The sequence below is a fragment of the Camelina sativa genome, chromosome 15 (assembly GCF_000633955.1).
Source record: "Camelina sativa cultivar DH55 chromosome 15, Cs, whole genome shotgun sequence".
Taxonomy (NCBI): Eukaryota; Viridiplantae; Streptophyta; class Magnoliopsida; order Brassicales; family Brassicaceae; genus Camelina; species Camelina sativa.
The window spans coordinates 25,723,356-25,739,085 of record NC_025699.1 but is presented as its reverse complement, the minus strand read 5'-3'; the positions used below and the strand labels follow the sequence as shown (position 1 = coordinate 25,739,085).

At 38.7% G+C, this 15,730-nt stretch overlaps 5 protein-coding genes across 7 annotated transcripts; all 5 read right to left on the bottom strand.

Moving 5' to 3' along the window:
* Positions 89 to 2,111, bottom strand: LOC104747538 (phosphoglycerate mutase-like protein). Its single transcript, XM_010469186.2, has 9 exons — positions 1,863 to 2,111; positions 1,662 to 1,769; positions 1,467 to 1,546; positions 1,157 to 1,319; positions 1,000 to 1,074; positions 826 to 914; positions 625 to 744; positions 474 to 518; positions 89 to 382 (listed from the first exon to the last, which is right to left on the bottom strand). The coding sequence occupies exons 1-9, from the start codon at positions 1,920 to 1,922 to the stop codon at positions 304 to 306; spliced, it is 819 nt and encodes a 272-aa protein (XP_010467488.1). The 5' UTR covers positions 1,923 to 2,111; the 3' UTR covers positions 89 to 303.
* LOC104747536 (mitochondrial phosphate carrier protein 1, mitochondrial-like) lies at positions 2,673 to 5,239 on the bottom strand. Its single transcript, XM_010469184.2, has 6 exons — positions 4,412 to 5,239; positions 3,875 to 4,224; positions 3,749 to 3,792; positions 3,305 to 3,519; positions 3,075 to 3,199; positions 2,673 to 2,975 (listed from the first exon to the last, which is right to left on the bottom strand). The coding sequence occupies exons 1-6, from the start codon at positions 4,550 to 4,552 to the stop codon at positions 2,921 to 2,923; spliced, it is 930 nt and encodes a 309-aa protein (XP_010467486.1). The 5' UTR covers positions 4,553 to 5,239; the 3' UTR covers positions 2,673 to 2,920.
* On the bottom strand, positions 5,336 to 6,715 carry LOC104747537 (homoserine kinase). The gene has a single exon (XM_010469185.2). The coding sequence runs from the start codon at positions 6,581 to 6,583 to the stop codon at positions 5,471 to 5,473; it is 1,113 nt and encodes a 370-aa protein (XP_010467487.1). The 5' UTR covers positions 6,584 to 6,715; the 3' UTR covers positions 5,336 to 5,470.
* Positions 6,887 to 10,713, bottom strand: LOC104747535 (glutamate receptor 3.1-like). Of its 2 annotated transcripts, XM_010469183.2 has the most exons (6): positions 10,516 to 10,713; positions 9,880 to 10,157; positions 8,152 to 9,781; positions 8,043 to 8,074; positions 7,566 to 7,960; positions 6,887 to 7,474 (listed from the first exon to the last, which is right to left on the bottom strand). In XM_010469183.2, exons 2-6 carry the CDS (start codon positions 10,151 to 10,153, stop codon positions 7,022 to 7,024), a joined length of 2,784 nt encoding a protein of 927 aa, XP_010467485.1. In that variant the 5' UTR covers positions 10,154 to 10,157; positions 10,516 to 10,713; the 3' UTR covers positions 6,887 to 7,021. The 2 variants fall into 2 exon arrangements, with proteins under 2 accessions (XP_010467485.1, XP_010467484.1); XM_010469182.2 differs by having other exon boundaries at positions 9,880 to 10,713.
* LOC104747534 (nucleolar complex protein 4 homolog B-like) lies at positions 12,119 to 15,730 on the bottom strand. 2 transcript variants are annotated; one of them, XM_019236488.1, is made up of 15 exons: positions 15,283 to 15,730; positions 15,110 to 15,202; positions 14,955 to 15,028; positions 14,768 to 14,829; positions 14,619 to 14,670; positions 14,383 to 14,483; positions 14,222 to 14,292; positions 14,012 to 14,113; positions 13,866 to 13,924; positions 13,604 to 13,778; positions 13,348 to 13,518; positions 13,062 to 13,203; positions 12,740 to 12,797; positions 12,541 to 12,646; positions 12,119 to 12,399 (listed from the first exon to the last, which is right to left on the bottom strand). In XM_019236488.1, the coding sequence occupies exons 1-15, from the start codon at positions 15,640 to 15,642 to the stop codon at positions 12,277 to 12,279; spliced, it is 1,749 nt and encodes a 582-aa protein (XP_019092033.1). In that variant the 5' UTR covers positions 15,643 to 15,730; the 3' UTR covers positions 12,119 to 12,276. The 2 variants fall into 2 exon arrangements, with proteins under 2 accessions (XP_019092033.1, XP_010467482.1); XM_010469180.1 differs by having other exon boundaries at positions 14,222 to 14,283.

The following is a 15,730-nucleotide window of genomic DNA, read 5'->3' as shown; positions in this document are numbered from 1 at the left end:
ATCAACCAGTTTCTCCACTCATCCACTTTTATGGATATTATTTTCACAATTGTATAATCACTGCTTATATACGAAATGGACAGAATGATTAAAGCTACCACTAAATTTTGGGTAATAATCAATATAATTCATGTGGCAGCAGAGTCAACGTACATACCAATATTTCACTAATATTCATCAATAACTGAAAAATGCCAAATTCTAGTCCAATAGAAGCGTCATGTAATTTATTATTTTCAGAAGGAAAAAAAACAATCTCAGAAACCTTGGATATTCATGTGCTCTCTCTTACTCTTCAGCTGTTTAGCCACTTGGATGATCAAGTCCTTGAGGAACCTTCCCAGGATAGTTTGTGGTCTCTACAGGATCAGTCCCCAGGTTCCTACACTCCCAACAACAACATAATAATTAATCCAACACACTCTCAAATCTTATTACTATTCTGTCAGAACTTATTGGCATTTTCTGCTTACCCTTGATCCACGATGACCACTGAGCGAAGCTCACAGTTTTTGAAACTGAAAACAGTTAGAGATTTTTGATTAGTAAGACAGTATACTGCATTCTTAAAGTTACACAAAAGGTTAATGCTTGTAGACAGCAAGTTTGTGTTTAAACTCTTACTGTAAAGACAGCTCTTTCTTTATGTCATCGGCACAATCTTTCCCGAAAGAACTCAAGAGACCATGCAAGAAGCCGCTGTGAGATACAACTGCGATCTCCTTCTCTTTCCTCGTCCATAGCCTTCACAAAAGCAAATGGCAGTAGAGAGATTCAGCTATACATATCTCCATGGAAAAATTAGTAATAAAAAATGAAACTCACCATTTGAAGAACTCTACACCTCTGGCTGCAACTTCTTCAGGGGTCTCTCTTGGACTCGGCTTCCACAAAACATCCTCGTCGCTTTCAATCTAAAACCATAGAGAAAACTAGCGTAAGAACCTTGCCAACATACCCGTATAGTTAGATATTAAACCAAATAAGATGTTTTTGTACAATTGAGAAATCGATTGCGGGAAAGAGAGCCTTGTACTCTGTGACGCTTCTGCGCCTGTCACAAGGATGATCACCCTGCATTCATAAAAAAAAAATCTTTAACAATGTGATTTTCACTCATCTATACTAACAATACCCTCCTTAATTACTTATGTACCATAGTTTCCCTGCATAGCTCAACAGCAAGAAAAGGTGGGACATTTAAGCTAGAAATTGCAGGACGATCGCTGCTCCCAGCGTTGGCCACCATTAGCGGTGTTGCATCCGCTCCATCAGTATCTTCTTCACCTCCAAAAGCACCAACAGCTGTTTGTATAGTTCTACATTTTTTAAAACAATCATAAAAACTGAGTCTTTACTCTTTATAGCTACCTATTTCAGTATGCTGAATAACCAAAAAGCACAATGAGAAACTTATAATCACAAAGTGGTTACTTTGTTTCAAGAGTGTGTGAAAACGTATTTACCTAAGCAAAGGTGAAACAATGACAAGTTCAACCTTGTTTAAGAGTTGAGCTTCTCTAACATGGTTCCTTAGATTATCAACCTGAGCCATAGAGCAGAGATGATGATGATGACGACAAGATCGTTACAAGAGCCAATAAGATCCATACCAGAACAGAACAGAACAAAAGAGAACAGAGATTATAGATATACGGTACCTGTTGCCAACCAAGAGGGGTAAGACGGGCATCAAAGTAATCCTCAGAAGAGTAAGCACTGTGATCTTTTTCACCAGCCACATTATGAATCCCTTGAGCATGTCTCACCTACCAAACAAAACAAAACCCGTCAGAAACATGGGATAGAGAGAGAGAATAAGAACCACACATTTATTTATCTCCAGTTTGTAAGGAACGAACCAGGTGAATGGTTTTGCAACGATGAAGAGGGTAAAGACCTATGCTTTCGTGGTTCACCATGACTAAAACAATATTTTCTTCAAATCAAGATCAGAACTCAGAAGCAAGCAAAAATGGTGTGAACTCAGATGCTTTTGGGAAGTGTCGTTGGAGAAAGAGGAGAGATCCTAAACCGCCGCATGTGCCACGCTCTCTAGTATAATTTATTTATTTCGAAAAATACAAAACAGAGACGTGTGCGATTAAGAAAGGGCCATTGAAACCAGCCCAATAAGGAGTTTGTAACATCACAGCCGACCTAACTCACATGTCGGTATCATTATCGTATATTCTTTTCGTTTGTTTGTTTGACTACCAAACACAAAACACACAAATTAAAATAAAATAAAAAACATTTTTCTATGATGTTCAACAAAACAAACATCCATTGCCAACCTCAAGACTCAAGAGTGTAAATAAGTCAATAAAAAGCTTTGTTCCAAAAACAAAATTGGGGGTATAAAGGCATCCCAGAACAGTGAAAATATTAGTTTGAGGGTTAAACTTGACCCTAATAATTAATATGCATTGAACCTGCTCTGGAGAAATGGTAAAGTTGATTGGTTTTTCACTGTTTTACTTTTAAGAAAGTTATCATGTGAATGTGATAAAGTTATAGTAGAGAGATTCCTTCATGATGTTCAGTCATGATTAGCTAGAATCCAATCTTCTCATCAACAACAAAGTTCCAAAGGTACAAAAAATCAAGCTATATCGACTAAACCTTAAAACAGCAACATCTCAGTCAAAAATGGTCCACAACATGACAAAGATAAAACCAGACACTTGCATTTTTACCTCAATCAGTTAAAAGATTATTGTTTCTGTTTACATCATTAGCACTTTACTTACAATCCAAATTTCAGGCAAGGGTTGAACTAAGCGAAAATATCAAAACGCTTATTCCATCCGTTACACAACGCTTGGTTAACTACTTGCAAGAGAATCTTACATGATAGTATGTTTTTTGAGTTTCAGGTTCTGATGTTGACAGAGATAGATCTATACTCTTCTACGCTTCACAATGATAACTTTGTTGCATCCACTGGTTTCCTCACTCCTCCACTTGTAGGGCTATATTTTTCACAATTATGTAAACAAGCTAGTTAGATGAGAATAGGAGCAGAGATATTAGAGCTTCTGATATGGAAAATTGAAGAGATGGCTACTTACAATCCACTTAAGACTTTGATGGCGTCATAAAAGAACCATTGCAAGGTAATGACAGGTCCAACAATCGTTATCCGAACAGGAAGACTTCTAGTGAAAAGACCAACAAACCCAATGTTCCTCACAGCCTGTAGCTCAAGCAAAATAAACCAACATCAATCAAGAATACTCTGCTCCATGGTATGCACAACTGCGAACATGGAATATTAAAATAGTGATGGTTAAGAGTCTACCTGCAGCACATTCTTGGCTTTGTTGTTGTAGAGAGACGAAAGAACAACATCTGCGGGGTTAGATATGACTGTACCTACAGCTCCAGCAGTATAGCCAGCAAGACATGTGACACCTAGTTGTTGAGCTTTAGAGCAATCTTGCTTCCTCTTCTGGATAATCTTTTGATATATAAACTCAACTGACTGCTCAAACGTCGAGAACATCACCATAGAAACTGAAACAACGCATAAACATTGAAATCAACAAGATATGGTTTTTGGTAGAGAACACAACCAAGTCTACGAAAAGGCTAGTGTGCATCTATATAGCTCAAGTACTTGTTTCATATTCCCAAAGCTAATGCCTAAAATTGAACATAACTGAAGGTTTTAGATGATGCAGAGAGATGTTGAAGTTCAAATTGATCTAGTGAAAACAAAGCATTGTCGAAGCAGTAACATTACAAGGAAGATTGCGACACCAGAGCGGAAAAAGTCCCCTGTGGAAGCTGCATATGGAGAGATAAAGACTTAAAGAACAAATACTAAGTGAGACAGCCACGCAGAATGATTCCAAGACAAAGGGCTTACCCAGCAAGACCTTCACTTCTATATACTCTTGGAAATCCATCAAGTAAACCTTTTGCGAAAAGAGGCTGCGTCTGAACTCTAACTTTTATAGCTTCAAAAGGACACAAAGCCATATCGGCAAATACCTGAGCAGAAGCACTGCTGAGAAAATATATGGAAGTTCTGTTATGATTAGGCAACACATTGCTGTAGAGTGTCTTGAAGTACTCATAGAGTCCAAATCTGCATCCACCTTGAACACCATAGCCTAATAGCTTCCCTGACCAACCTCTCCAAAGATAGGAACGGCCATGCTCTCTTAAGAGAGTTGAGAAACCGGAAGGAATGCTATGATACTTCAGTGGATTCACCTACAAGAGACAGAATGATCGATCCTCATTGACTGATCAATCATAATGATACCAATTCGAGAACACAGGGAAGAGCAAAAAGATCCTAAATTTAGCAGTTCTATCCATCATTATACATCCTAACAAGACAAGTACCTTAAAGAATATACAAAGATGAAATCAAGAAACAGAGAAAGGATTCACAAACCTGCATATTGACTTTGAGGACATCAAGAGGGGTTATAGCCAAATGGGTAGTTCCGGCACTAAGCATTCCTCCCATGGTACAAACAGTATAAAACCAAGGAGACGACAGATCATCGTCTAGTTTAGTCTTGACTCTTGTCATCTTCTAACTAAATCGTTTCGAATCCCGATAAAACCCTAATCCCTCTCAGAAGAAGAAAAAGTTGTTCTTTGGCGTTTTGTCTGGTAAACCCCAAAACTCAGAAAACGAAGAAGAAACACGTCAGATGAAAGAAATAGAAGAAGAGGCAAAGAGTGTGTACGTGGAAGAAAGGGTTCTCATTTTTTCTGATGGAGATCTCTCGTCCACGTCTCACGGACAAAGACAAGGCTCAGAACTAAACACAAGGCTCTCTCTCTCTCTCTTTTACTTTTTCCTCTAATAAAGTTCCAAGCTTTCTGGAGAACGGGTTGGCGGAAAAATCGAATCTTGTGGTAAGAAGGTAATTTTTCAGTTTAGGTTTCATGCCGGCGGATTACCGTTACCGGAATATTTATGAGTCCTCTCTTCTTTTCCTAATTGGGCTTTCATGGGCCTTGTCGTTTTGGTTTTCTACTGTTTTCACTTCACACAAATGACCAACCAAAATTCTACTGATTCTTGATAGATTCATTGACTTTGGTTTGCCACAGTTTGAAGTCAATAAGATTTGGTTCATCTTGCTTAACCAGAGCTTGCCTATACATGTCTCAGGTAGGTTTGCTCTACACTAATCAATTACTCTATTGTTATTAGCTTGCTTCAGGTCTTCTACTAACAAAAACCGAATATGAGTGGATGGATACCAAACATTTGCTAGATTCTGATGGCCATTTGTTACGTTTTTAATTGTGTTGAAACTTAAGAGAGTGATCCTTCAATTCAAAATCAGAGAAACAAAAGACATGCAAACAAGAGAAAACAAAACTTCAAAATACATTGTCCTTTATTTGTGTAGAAACAAGCAACTTTTATTATTATCAACTAGAAATTACAGTACAGAGCAAGATTTGGTTCCAAAACTCAAACATCATGAAAAACTCACCTGGAAACGCTGTTGACAAGCCTAGCACCAATCTTATCAAGCTTCTTCACAGACGCAACAGATTTCAAATGTCCAACTTTCCAAAACGCTTCCACCATCTTCTCTCCGATCACTTGACCCATCTCCTCCGAATCAATCACAGCAACCGCTGTTGGTCCAGCTCCACTTATCGTACATCCAAACGCTCCAGCTTCCAAAGCTGCCTTCTTCACAGCTTCCATTCCAGGAATCAAAGGCGCTCTCGTTGGCTCCACGATCTTATCAGACGACAATGCCTTCCCAAGCATCACTGCATCTCCTTCTAACACGGCAGCGACTAAAGCAGCAGCTTGACTACTGTTCCAAACATGGTGAACCATTGGAATCTCAGTAGGCAATGCAGCTCTCATTTTCTTAGTTGGAGCTTCAAAGTCAGGGCTCACTAGAACAAAGAAGAGATCTTTCTCAGATGGGAACCTCAATGGTTTCAAATCAAGAGGCTCGTAGTTTCTAATCAAAACGAATCCACCCATGATCGCTGGAGCGATGTTGTCAGCGTGATAACCGGAAACTTTAGCTTCCGATTCTAAACCGGCTAAAACCAATTCCTCACTCCCTAATTTCCGGCCAAAGATCTCATTAACCGCCACAGCTGCTGCGGCGGCGCTAGCTGCACTAGAGCCTAAACCACTACCTAAAGGTAAGCCTTTGTGCAAATCTAACGACAAACCAACCGATCTAATCCCTAACATCTTCATCGTAGCAATGGCGGCGATTCCAGCACAGTTCCGGAGAGGATTCGTGCTGAGCTTTGTTGTGGTTCCGGTGATCTCCGAGATTGAGATCTCACCGGCTCTTACCGAAGGATCTACACGGAGAGTCACGTGGTCACCGAGACCGTCGACGGCGCATCCTAGGAAATCGAACCCTGGTCCCAAATTAGCGACGGTGGCTGGCGCAAAAGTCTTGACGGAGACGAAAACTGGCTCCGGCTCGACGGCGACGAGGGTTTGTACGGAAGCTTTACATCGAAAGACGGAGACTTTCGTGAACAACGGGGGCGATGGATTGGATTTGGGTTGGAAATATGAAATGGGTTTGGAAGGAGACTGGAAACAGAGACTCGCCATTAGAGAAACTGTGATGAGATCACAAAAGCAAATGAACAAAGACGAACACTTTAATACAAATAAATAAGAGAGAGAGAGAGAGAGAGAGAGAGAGAGAGAGATGAACAAACGTGACCACCTAACCTAATACTTTCTCCAGTAAAGCTGATTACTTTTTTAAGAGTGGAGTGAGTGAGATCAGATTCAGATTGGCTCGTGACCAGTGGAATTAACGATTTAACTACAAACCGAACTGAACCGGACCGGGAAGCTTGTTCAATGTTCACTTTGAGAGGTTTAAGTTTATGCTTCAGTTACTTAAGATGATTGTAAATGTATATATATAACTTATCTCATATCTGCATCTAAACAAAATCTCATTTTGGTTGCAAATGAGGTGTGTGAGTTAAAATGTACATATTAACATACAAAACCATAAGTTTATAGTCTTCTGTTTCATCATATAGATCTTCTAGATGCACTCCTTGAGATACTATTCGCATTCATCGAAAGATTGTTGTGTCTTTTGCGCTTTTTTAACCTTCGCTGTGTTTCTTCTTCCTTTTCATCAACAAATGCTAGAAACGTCTGCAGTTTTGTTAAACGTGAACGTTTTGGTGAAGGTATAGCTTCTTCTTCTACTACTTCAGGTGTGTATTTGCAGAAGTCGTGGATTATTTTAAAGAAATGGATAAAGAGAGCGACGAGACAGACGATCCCAACCACAAGGAACATGCCCCAGAAGCTATGCACGTTGAGCTGTTCTGAGTCCCCTGACTGAGACCCGTGCGGGCTGCTGCAGTTGGATTTGGATAGCCATCGGTCATGGATCTTCTGAAGCTCGCCTGTTTCGGATAGTCCAAGAATTGCGGTTGACATGTCAACTGCTAAAGGAGAGTCTCTTGGGAAAGCCTTTTGAACAGAAAAATGCAAAAATGTGATCAGAATTATGTTTGAACATGCTGGTAAAGAGCCTTTTGAAGAAATTCAGAAGATGACTTACAAATCCCCAACCGCATCTAGTGAATTCTTGGCCTCTGATGGCAAACTTACAGTAATCTGAGAGGAAGAGATCAACATAAGGACGTTCATCAACAATTGCAGCAACAGTGCCATTTTGAAGCGCATTAGCATATTCTTCAGGTGAGGCGAGAGGCACAAGCCTTGATCTGGCAATGTTAAGCTCCTCGGTCATGTAGTTTTCAGCAAATGAACCAACCTGGAAGCCAATTCGACCACTGCTACTGATGAGTGTATCTACTCCTTTTATAGGTGAATTAAGCTGTTGCACTGTAAGTATCGATGTGAGACTCGCTGTGTAGCTAGATGTAATGATCAGAACCACAAAAAGCCATATCAGAAGCACCATACGACCAAGCGTGCTCACTGTAGTCTCTCCTGAGAGTTTGATTTCATAAAAGATGTTAAGAACTTCAAACTTGAATTGCAATAACTAGCTTGAGGGGCTTTCGAGACTTACTGTGGGAGAAAAACATTGTAGAAAAGGTGAACCTGCATCGTAATAAGAGATTAGAGCTATAGCAATCTTCATTTTAGGCAGACATATTAGATGACTCTAGTGTACTAACCAGAGAATGGTAATGATTTGTCTCTTTGGCGGACCACGAAACTCATCATTTATACGGTGTTCAAGAATCCATATTGCAGCTCCAACAATAACGAAAAAAGATGCTGTTACTCCCCACATAGGAAGAGTAAACGGGCGTAAAAAGGCCCAAGGATTTTCGTTAAGTCTTGTGACAGGAGCAACAACGACAAGGCCTGACTCAATGTATGGCTGGGTGTAATCCACAATCTTGGTCCGTCTAGTGACAATGGCTATGTCACCTACAACAGCATCAAAGTCAACCCCAGTGGTGACCTTTTTGACCAGCTCATTGTAGTTTGGATTCGTTATACCATCTCCGAAAAAGATGAACTCATGAGGAACCGGATAAGAAAGCAGTTTTACCGCAGCTTCAAACACATCAATGCAATATCCTTGTACTTCGTTGCTACTTCCATTGACCCTTGAGACAAAGTCCTTGAAGCTTGCTCTATCAGGAACACCGATTCTCAACCGCCTTCCATTGTTACGAAAAACCCATCCACGAGGTGTAGTTGCAGTCCCACCAGGCCAAGTTACAGAGTTCAGATGTTGGTTTGAGCTAGAACGGTTAGGAGATTTGCTGTAAAATGATTCAGGCGGTACAATAGAAAGACCAGAATAGTTAGACCAGTAACCTATTTGGTGAACACCGTCATCAACCAAATTGATAATATCATATGAAGGATGTAGCATTGATCTGTCTAGATGAAACTGAACCGGGCCAGTTAGACCAGACATCTTTGTATGCACAATATAATCAAGAAGTAGTGATCCTTGATCAAATTTGCTTAGTGCACTTAGATTCAATGCTTCACCTTTCAAGCTGCCTAAATTTGCATGATTGGAGAAGGTAAGATTACCTCCAGCTTCCAGAAGTGCCTTAACAGCTCGAGCAATGATCCAGACAGTATCATAAGCATACAGACCATAGACATTTAACCCAATAGTCTTATTATTATCACTCAACTTGTTCTTCCACCGTGCTGCAAAGTCCCTTTTCTTTCTCGAATCTGGCGTGTGAAGACGCAGTGTTAGAACTCCATTGAATAATTTATTATCCAAACGATAATTTGAATCTAGCAGAGAAGACAACCAAGTTGTAGCTATCCAAACATAACCTTTCTCCATCATCCCTAACCTCTCTGCTTCCTTAAAGATCATATTGCCTGTATTTGGGAAAGTGTTCACAACAATGACCCGAGATTCCATTCCCCTGATCTTAATCAACTCCTCTATAATCTCAACTGGACTAGAAATCACAACATCCAGGGGAAGCACTGCCTTGTAAGAAATCCTGCAACGCCTCTCTTCAAGCTCATCGCCTAACGCTGTAACACCATTTCTGCTGTTATCATCATCGTTATATAACGCCACCACATCCGACCATCCATAGTATGTGATCATATCTGCAACGGCTCGCATCAGAAACAGATCGCTAGGTGCTGTCTGGACAAAATATGGGAATTGGAGTGGAGAGAGGCTAGGGTCAAGAGCTGTAAATGACAACATGGGAACAGTAAGCTCATTGGCAAGATGAGACAACACATGAGCCATGATTGATGTCTGTGGACCAATGATAGCCACTGCATCAGTCTCCATGAATTGCAACGCTGCAACAACAAAATAGCAAGTGTAAGTATAAAGTATATCCATCCAAACACAATCAAGAAAATGGAAACAAGATTGGATTTTTAAAGTCTTGTTGAACCTCCCATGATGCTGAGGAAACCACTGCGTTTAGCATCATTCATCATAATCTGCAATTTCGTTCCACCGAGGAAGCTAGGATCGGAATTTACATCTTCCTCAGCAGCTTTGAAAGCGAGATTAGCAGTTTCACCGTACATGGTGTTTAAACCAAATATAGCACCAACTTTAATAACAGGAGGAGGCTTAGAACTAGAACTAGAAGCTCCCTCTGAAAGTAACAACCCACCACCACCAAGAACAATGATGATGAAACTCAATAGAACCCAATTCATTGAGCTTAACATTGAACAACAAAATGAAACCTTTGAGTTAAAACCTAAACAAGATTTCACAAGCAGAGAGAGAATTAAAGCAAGTAGCTTTCAGTTTTCACCAGTGTCAGGGGAAATTAAAACCCTTTTACCTAAAAAAGGAGATGAATTTAGAGGCAGAGATTATACCAAACCCAAAAAACAAATCATCCTAAAAGAAGTAGGGAAAGGTTAGATTAATGGACTGAAAAGGGAAGACATGAGGGACAAGCAAGAGAAAGGGGGCAGGGGAATAAATATATATAAATCGTGGGTATGCTTGAAGATTTGAGAAAGGTACAAACTTTACTTTTGATGGGTTTTGAATTTTTCTGATTACTTACAAACAGTATCCATGGTGATGGAGGAGACGACTCAGCTAGCTTCAGCCTTCACGAGAGAACAGAGGAAAGCTTTTGATGAAGGGAAAGAAAACGTGGGGAATGACATGGACGACAACGACAGTAGTGATCAGTGGTCACCGAAACAACAAAGATCTCCATTTGGAGAAATTTGTCAAACCACTGAAACCATAATTTCTGAAAGTGTGCTTATATTTGGCAATGAGCTTTTTCGGCTCCATATAAATATTTTGCACAAAAAAAAAAGGCACTATATTTTTTTTTGCATTTTAACTATAAAAAAAAGGTATATATAATAAGAAAATTAAATATAATCAAATACCATTAAACGAGAAAAGATATATAAAATTTTGTGAGTTATCTGAAAAACCTATTCATATTACCACCAAAAAAATTAAAAAATCAACAGTAAATTTATATAAACTCAAAGAGTATTTATCAAAAAATATGAAAGTGGTAATTACTAATTAGGTCAAACATACTTTTTTTTGTCAACGAATGCACTTCTATTACTCAGAAAGGTTGTGGCAAAATAGACTTTTTCTTAATAACATTTGACATTACCGACTGAGGTAATGCCACTACCAAGTCTACCATTAATTATTTTGAGTGTAACGTTTGATGAAAGTGAACTTGTTAAAGTTTCAACAAATTTTGTAAATGGATACAAATAATGTAGAAAAGAAAAATTATAATGCAAAGTGGTGCTGTGTGCGTGCCTAGTGAAGTGTTGACTGCACAACCAATATCGTGCTTTGTGCACGATGAAAAGATTGAAATGATGAACGAAAGGAACCTGGGAATAATATAACAAAATTAGGGAGAAACAAAGTGTAATGGCTACTGGCTAAGTCCCATTACAAGGATATAGTTGGGACTTGTGTGGAATCTCCACTGAAATTGGACCATATTAAAAAAAATTCTTCATTTTCCCTATGATGGAACAAAATATCCCGTTGTGATTATTAGATGTAGGTAATATTATTTATTTATTTACATTTTTGACTACGGGAGTTTGTAAATGTTTGGCTTGTTATCATACTGTGTGTAAACTCTTTTGTATTAGTGTTTTAGTTAATGAACAAATCTTTTTATAAATCTGTTATGGTATTATAAACTTTATCTCACTCAAGTTTTTATTTATTAACTTCTTTTCTTTACTCGAACTAAATTCAAAGCTATATTATTTCGTCGAATCATTAAAGTAATGCTTAGAGACTTATAGTGAACACAAAAAGTCTTGTAATGAATAATATCTCATCAGTTAACTGTAATCTACATAGGTAAAAGCATTTGGACTGAAAAAAAGACCAAATGGTACACAAGATGACAAGAAGTGTTTGCACACGGTGGGTTGTATAACCTGAGGTTGCAAATTTACGCCTTTTTGTAGCAAAAACCAAGACTTTAGTACGACCACGCTTGGATTAGATTTTGCTCACCCACTTTGAATTAAACATTTACTTTAGATACTTTATCAGTGTATGGACTCACCAAAAGGAGTGTGCTCAAGAGCAAGCAGGAAGGAGTATCTGAACTTATAAACTATTTTCCTAATCGACGTTCTTATGAGAGTGAACCACAATACTCGAATAAAGAATTTCTCGTAAATTTATGGGTAAACATTCAGATTCAGTATCACAAAACCAAAACTGTTTCTGATCGATCAAAACTACAAAATTTGTTAACACAAAGTCTTCGAATAACCCGCAGATTAGCTCATGGGTTGGCGAAGCTTTCAAATCAGCATTTGCCTTCCTCTGGCGGAATGTTGAATGTCCACCCCGGAAAATCTGAATCCTCAAACAGAGATGTCGGAATCGCTTTGTAGAACGCTATAGGAACTTGCTTAACCCTTCTCCGAATCTGCCAATTTTAAGATCTCCTCAATTAGTTTCATCTAATGGTTATCGGTTTTGCAACTATAAATAAATAGAAGCCCAAAAAGTCGAGTGATCTTATATTAACAAAAGAGTTGATATCATATGAACCAGAGAGCTGCATTACCTCGTCCCCAAATATGGTGGCATATGAACCAGAGCTAAAATCTTCAATTTTCATTTCAGTGGTTTTCGCTCTGATGGTTAGATCAGTTTCTAGAGATGAGACAAACCTATTGAAAAGTGAAAAGAGGAATCAAGGAAATGACCAAATGTAGAAAAAATTTCAAGTTTCCGGATGTAATCGTTTGGTGAGCAAAATATACCTTGAAACTGGTGGGCAGTAATGATGGCGCAAAGTGTCAATCTCCCAGAGAGAACTTTCTGTAACAAGTAAGTTTCGTTTCCAGTAAAGCGAATATCAATAGTTCTCTTACAAAATGACTTAACAAGATAACAACTTACAGAAAGCAAAACGACATATTGTTCTCGACATTTCAAAACGGTCAAAACTTAACTTTGATCTATGGAACCCGGGGAATCATCGTTTTTTACTGGACAAATCATGATTCTATATGTGGGTGTAATTCTATGCTAGGGGGTGGAAAGTAAAAGTAAAAAATAAAGACTAGAATGATAACGACTTACTTAAGGCACCGGATTTCTTGGGATCACTCTCCTGGTTGTTGAAATAGTCAATACCAAGCTTTCGCTTTTTGCTGGTCTTTGGTTGGCTCTCGTTGTGTTCATCAGCCTCTGCGTTTGATTCATTGGCATTTTCAACGGTTTCCTGAACAAGATTGAACCTATCATTATAAGTCCATGCTTTTTATACATTTTTTTGTTCACTTGTGAGCGAAATTAAACAGAAGTCATTTTCCTATCTGGTAATATGTACTTGGCATTTTCAAGCACAAACAATGATAGGTCGTACCTGCACAAGATGGTTGATTGTAGGATTTCTTCGTAAAAGGTTGTAGATCAAAGCCGTTATGACCAACGATCCCGCGGGAGGAATGGAAAGTGACAACCTGCTTAGTTTCTTTGTGAATGAAGCTGCCAGATATGCTGGAAGCATTGATGATTTCAGGCAAGCATCAAGAAGCTGCAGAAAGCGTTTCAGTTACAGTGGGAAGAAGAACAGATTATAAAGTAATCCGTATTTCATTGGTACTACAATATGGCAATACCTGAAGAAATTTTGCTCGGTGCTTTGCAACAAAGACAGAAGGAACCAGTAACGCATACAGTTTTTCATAAAAGTTCGGATACTCCAAACCATGTTGGGTCATGAGGATGAAGAGACTGCTAAGAGCCATCACACTGACAACTCCCCCAATGTCATATGATTTTGTTAAGAAGTCGCTGCGAAGTATGATGAAACATATGTAAGCGTTTATTGAAGGACAATGACATATATTGAATGAAAGAAGCTTTGGTAAGTATGCCCACCATAACATTGTAGGATTAGATAGATGGGGAATGACTGTCTGGTGAATACTAGCGAGAACCTGGTTATCACAAGATAGCATATTGGTAAGTCTTCGTCCATGTCGTATTTTAGACAAATGGCTGGTTATGAAAGTAAATTGGCTTACCTCCTTGTAAACATCAAGGGGGAGAGGCAGTCTGAGAAATGAAATCCATGCTTTAGTGAACTTCAACTTCATCCTCTTGCTAATTGTCGTCGGAGAAAGGAGCTGGAGTTTTAACAGAATGAAATTACGAGGCAAAAGTGAGCAATTGCATGCCAAGAAGAAAACTTATTCACGGATTCAGTGTATATTTAGCAAACTTGCAAAACTCACAGTGCTGTCTTGTTCCTCAGTTTTTTTCTTTTTCTTTTTCGGTTTCTCACTACTACTTTCATCTGCAAATACTAATAACTCTTTTAGCAAATTTAAACACATATTGGAGTCATCTCCACTGAAATGGAAAACATATAGTCAAAAAGCTCGGAAACAATCACCTGACCCACTCCACATCTCGTGATGAGACTTTTCAGCTTGTTTCTCAGGAGGTGGAATTTGGGACAAAACTTGATAGAGCTTGCGAACAGAGAGTTCTAGGCTACAATTCAATAATTTTCCAGATCATCCATAACACAATAACAAAAAAAACAGCTTAAAGATAACATTCAAACAGTCCGAAAGGAAGGAAGAACAACAAATATAAGATATACAACAAACACATACTGATACTAACCTTTCTTTTGGATCATTCTCAGCCTCACTATTCTCGGTCGCCATTCTATCACCTAAGAGAAACCCACCAAAATAAAAACTTACATTATGCATCAAGACGATAAAAAACGAAAGGATATCAAGTAATGAAAAAGAACAAAAAAAACCCACCAGACAAGACTGATGCTTCCAATGTTTTCACAAACTTCTCCATGCTGATGTAGGTAAAATAGCTGGGCATAAATCGACATTAAGAGTCAAAACAAAATCCCAAATGAGCAAATAAGAGCAAAGCTAAAGCAGACGAAAGAACATGGAGTATATACATAATTTATGAAGCAAAGGGTTATCAACATACCGGACATCAATGTATTTGAAGTACTTTGAAGTAAGTATATCCAAGAATATCTCAACATCAACTTCAGAGTGAATCTACAGAGACAATACTAAAAACATCAAGCACTGCAAAAACAGTTACTATTTCAATACCAAGTGATAAGATTAACAACTTACAATAGCATGAAGTACTCTCTGGTAGATTGAAGAATGAAACCTTCCAACATTCAAAAGCTTTACAAACTCCATCAATGTTCCCAACACAATTCCCTAAATCAACCACCAAAAACATTTTAGATAACAAAACAAACAACGCTATGATAAGTAAAGTAATGCAGAGAAGAAGATACCCTTAGATCATCTTCTGACTGTTGAGAGACGAGAACATCGAGTAAAAGCTTGACGAATTCGTCAAATTTTGATCTGAGCCAAGCTTTGAAAACAACTTCAGGGTCATCTTTGGTTTTGGTTGAAGGAGTAGACGATGAAGTCGAAGGAAGCTGAGAGAGGAGAGGAGTGAAAAACGATTGGAGTGAGAGGAGCGACTCTACGACGAACTGCGGCGGAGACTCAGGTGTGACGAAGGTGAGAAGGAGAGGAAGGTTATTGATGTGGGAGCGAGAAATGAGTAAGTCGTTTCCTAGTGATTTGAGCTCTTTCAAAGTGTATTTATCTTTCTTCTTCTGCTTATTCGAGAGGATTGACGCCATTGTTTGGTAAGCTTTCTCTGGTTCGTGGCGCGGAGACGGTTGAAGAAGAAGAAGATGAAGAGAGGCACCACAACACTAAAAAAAACCT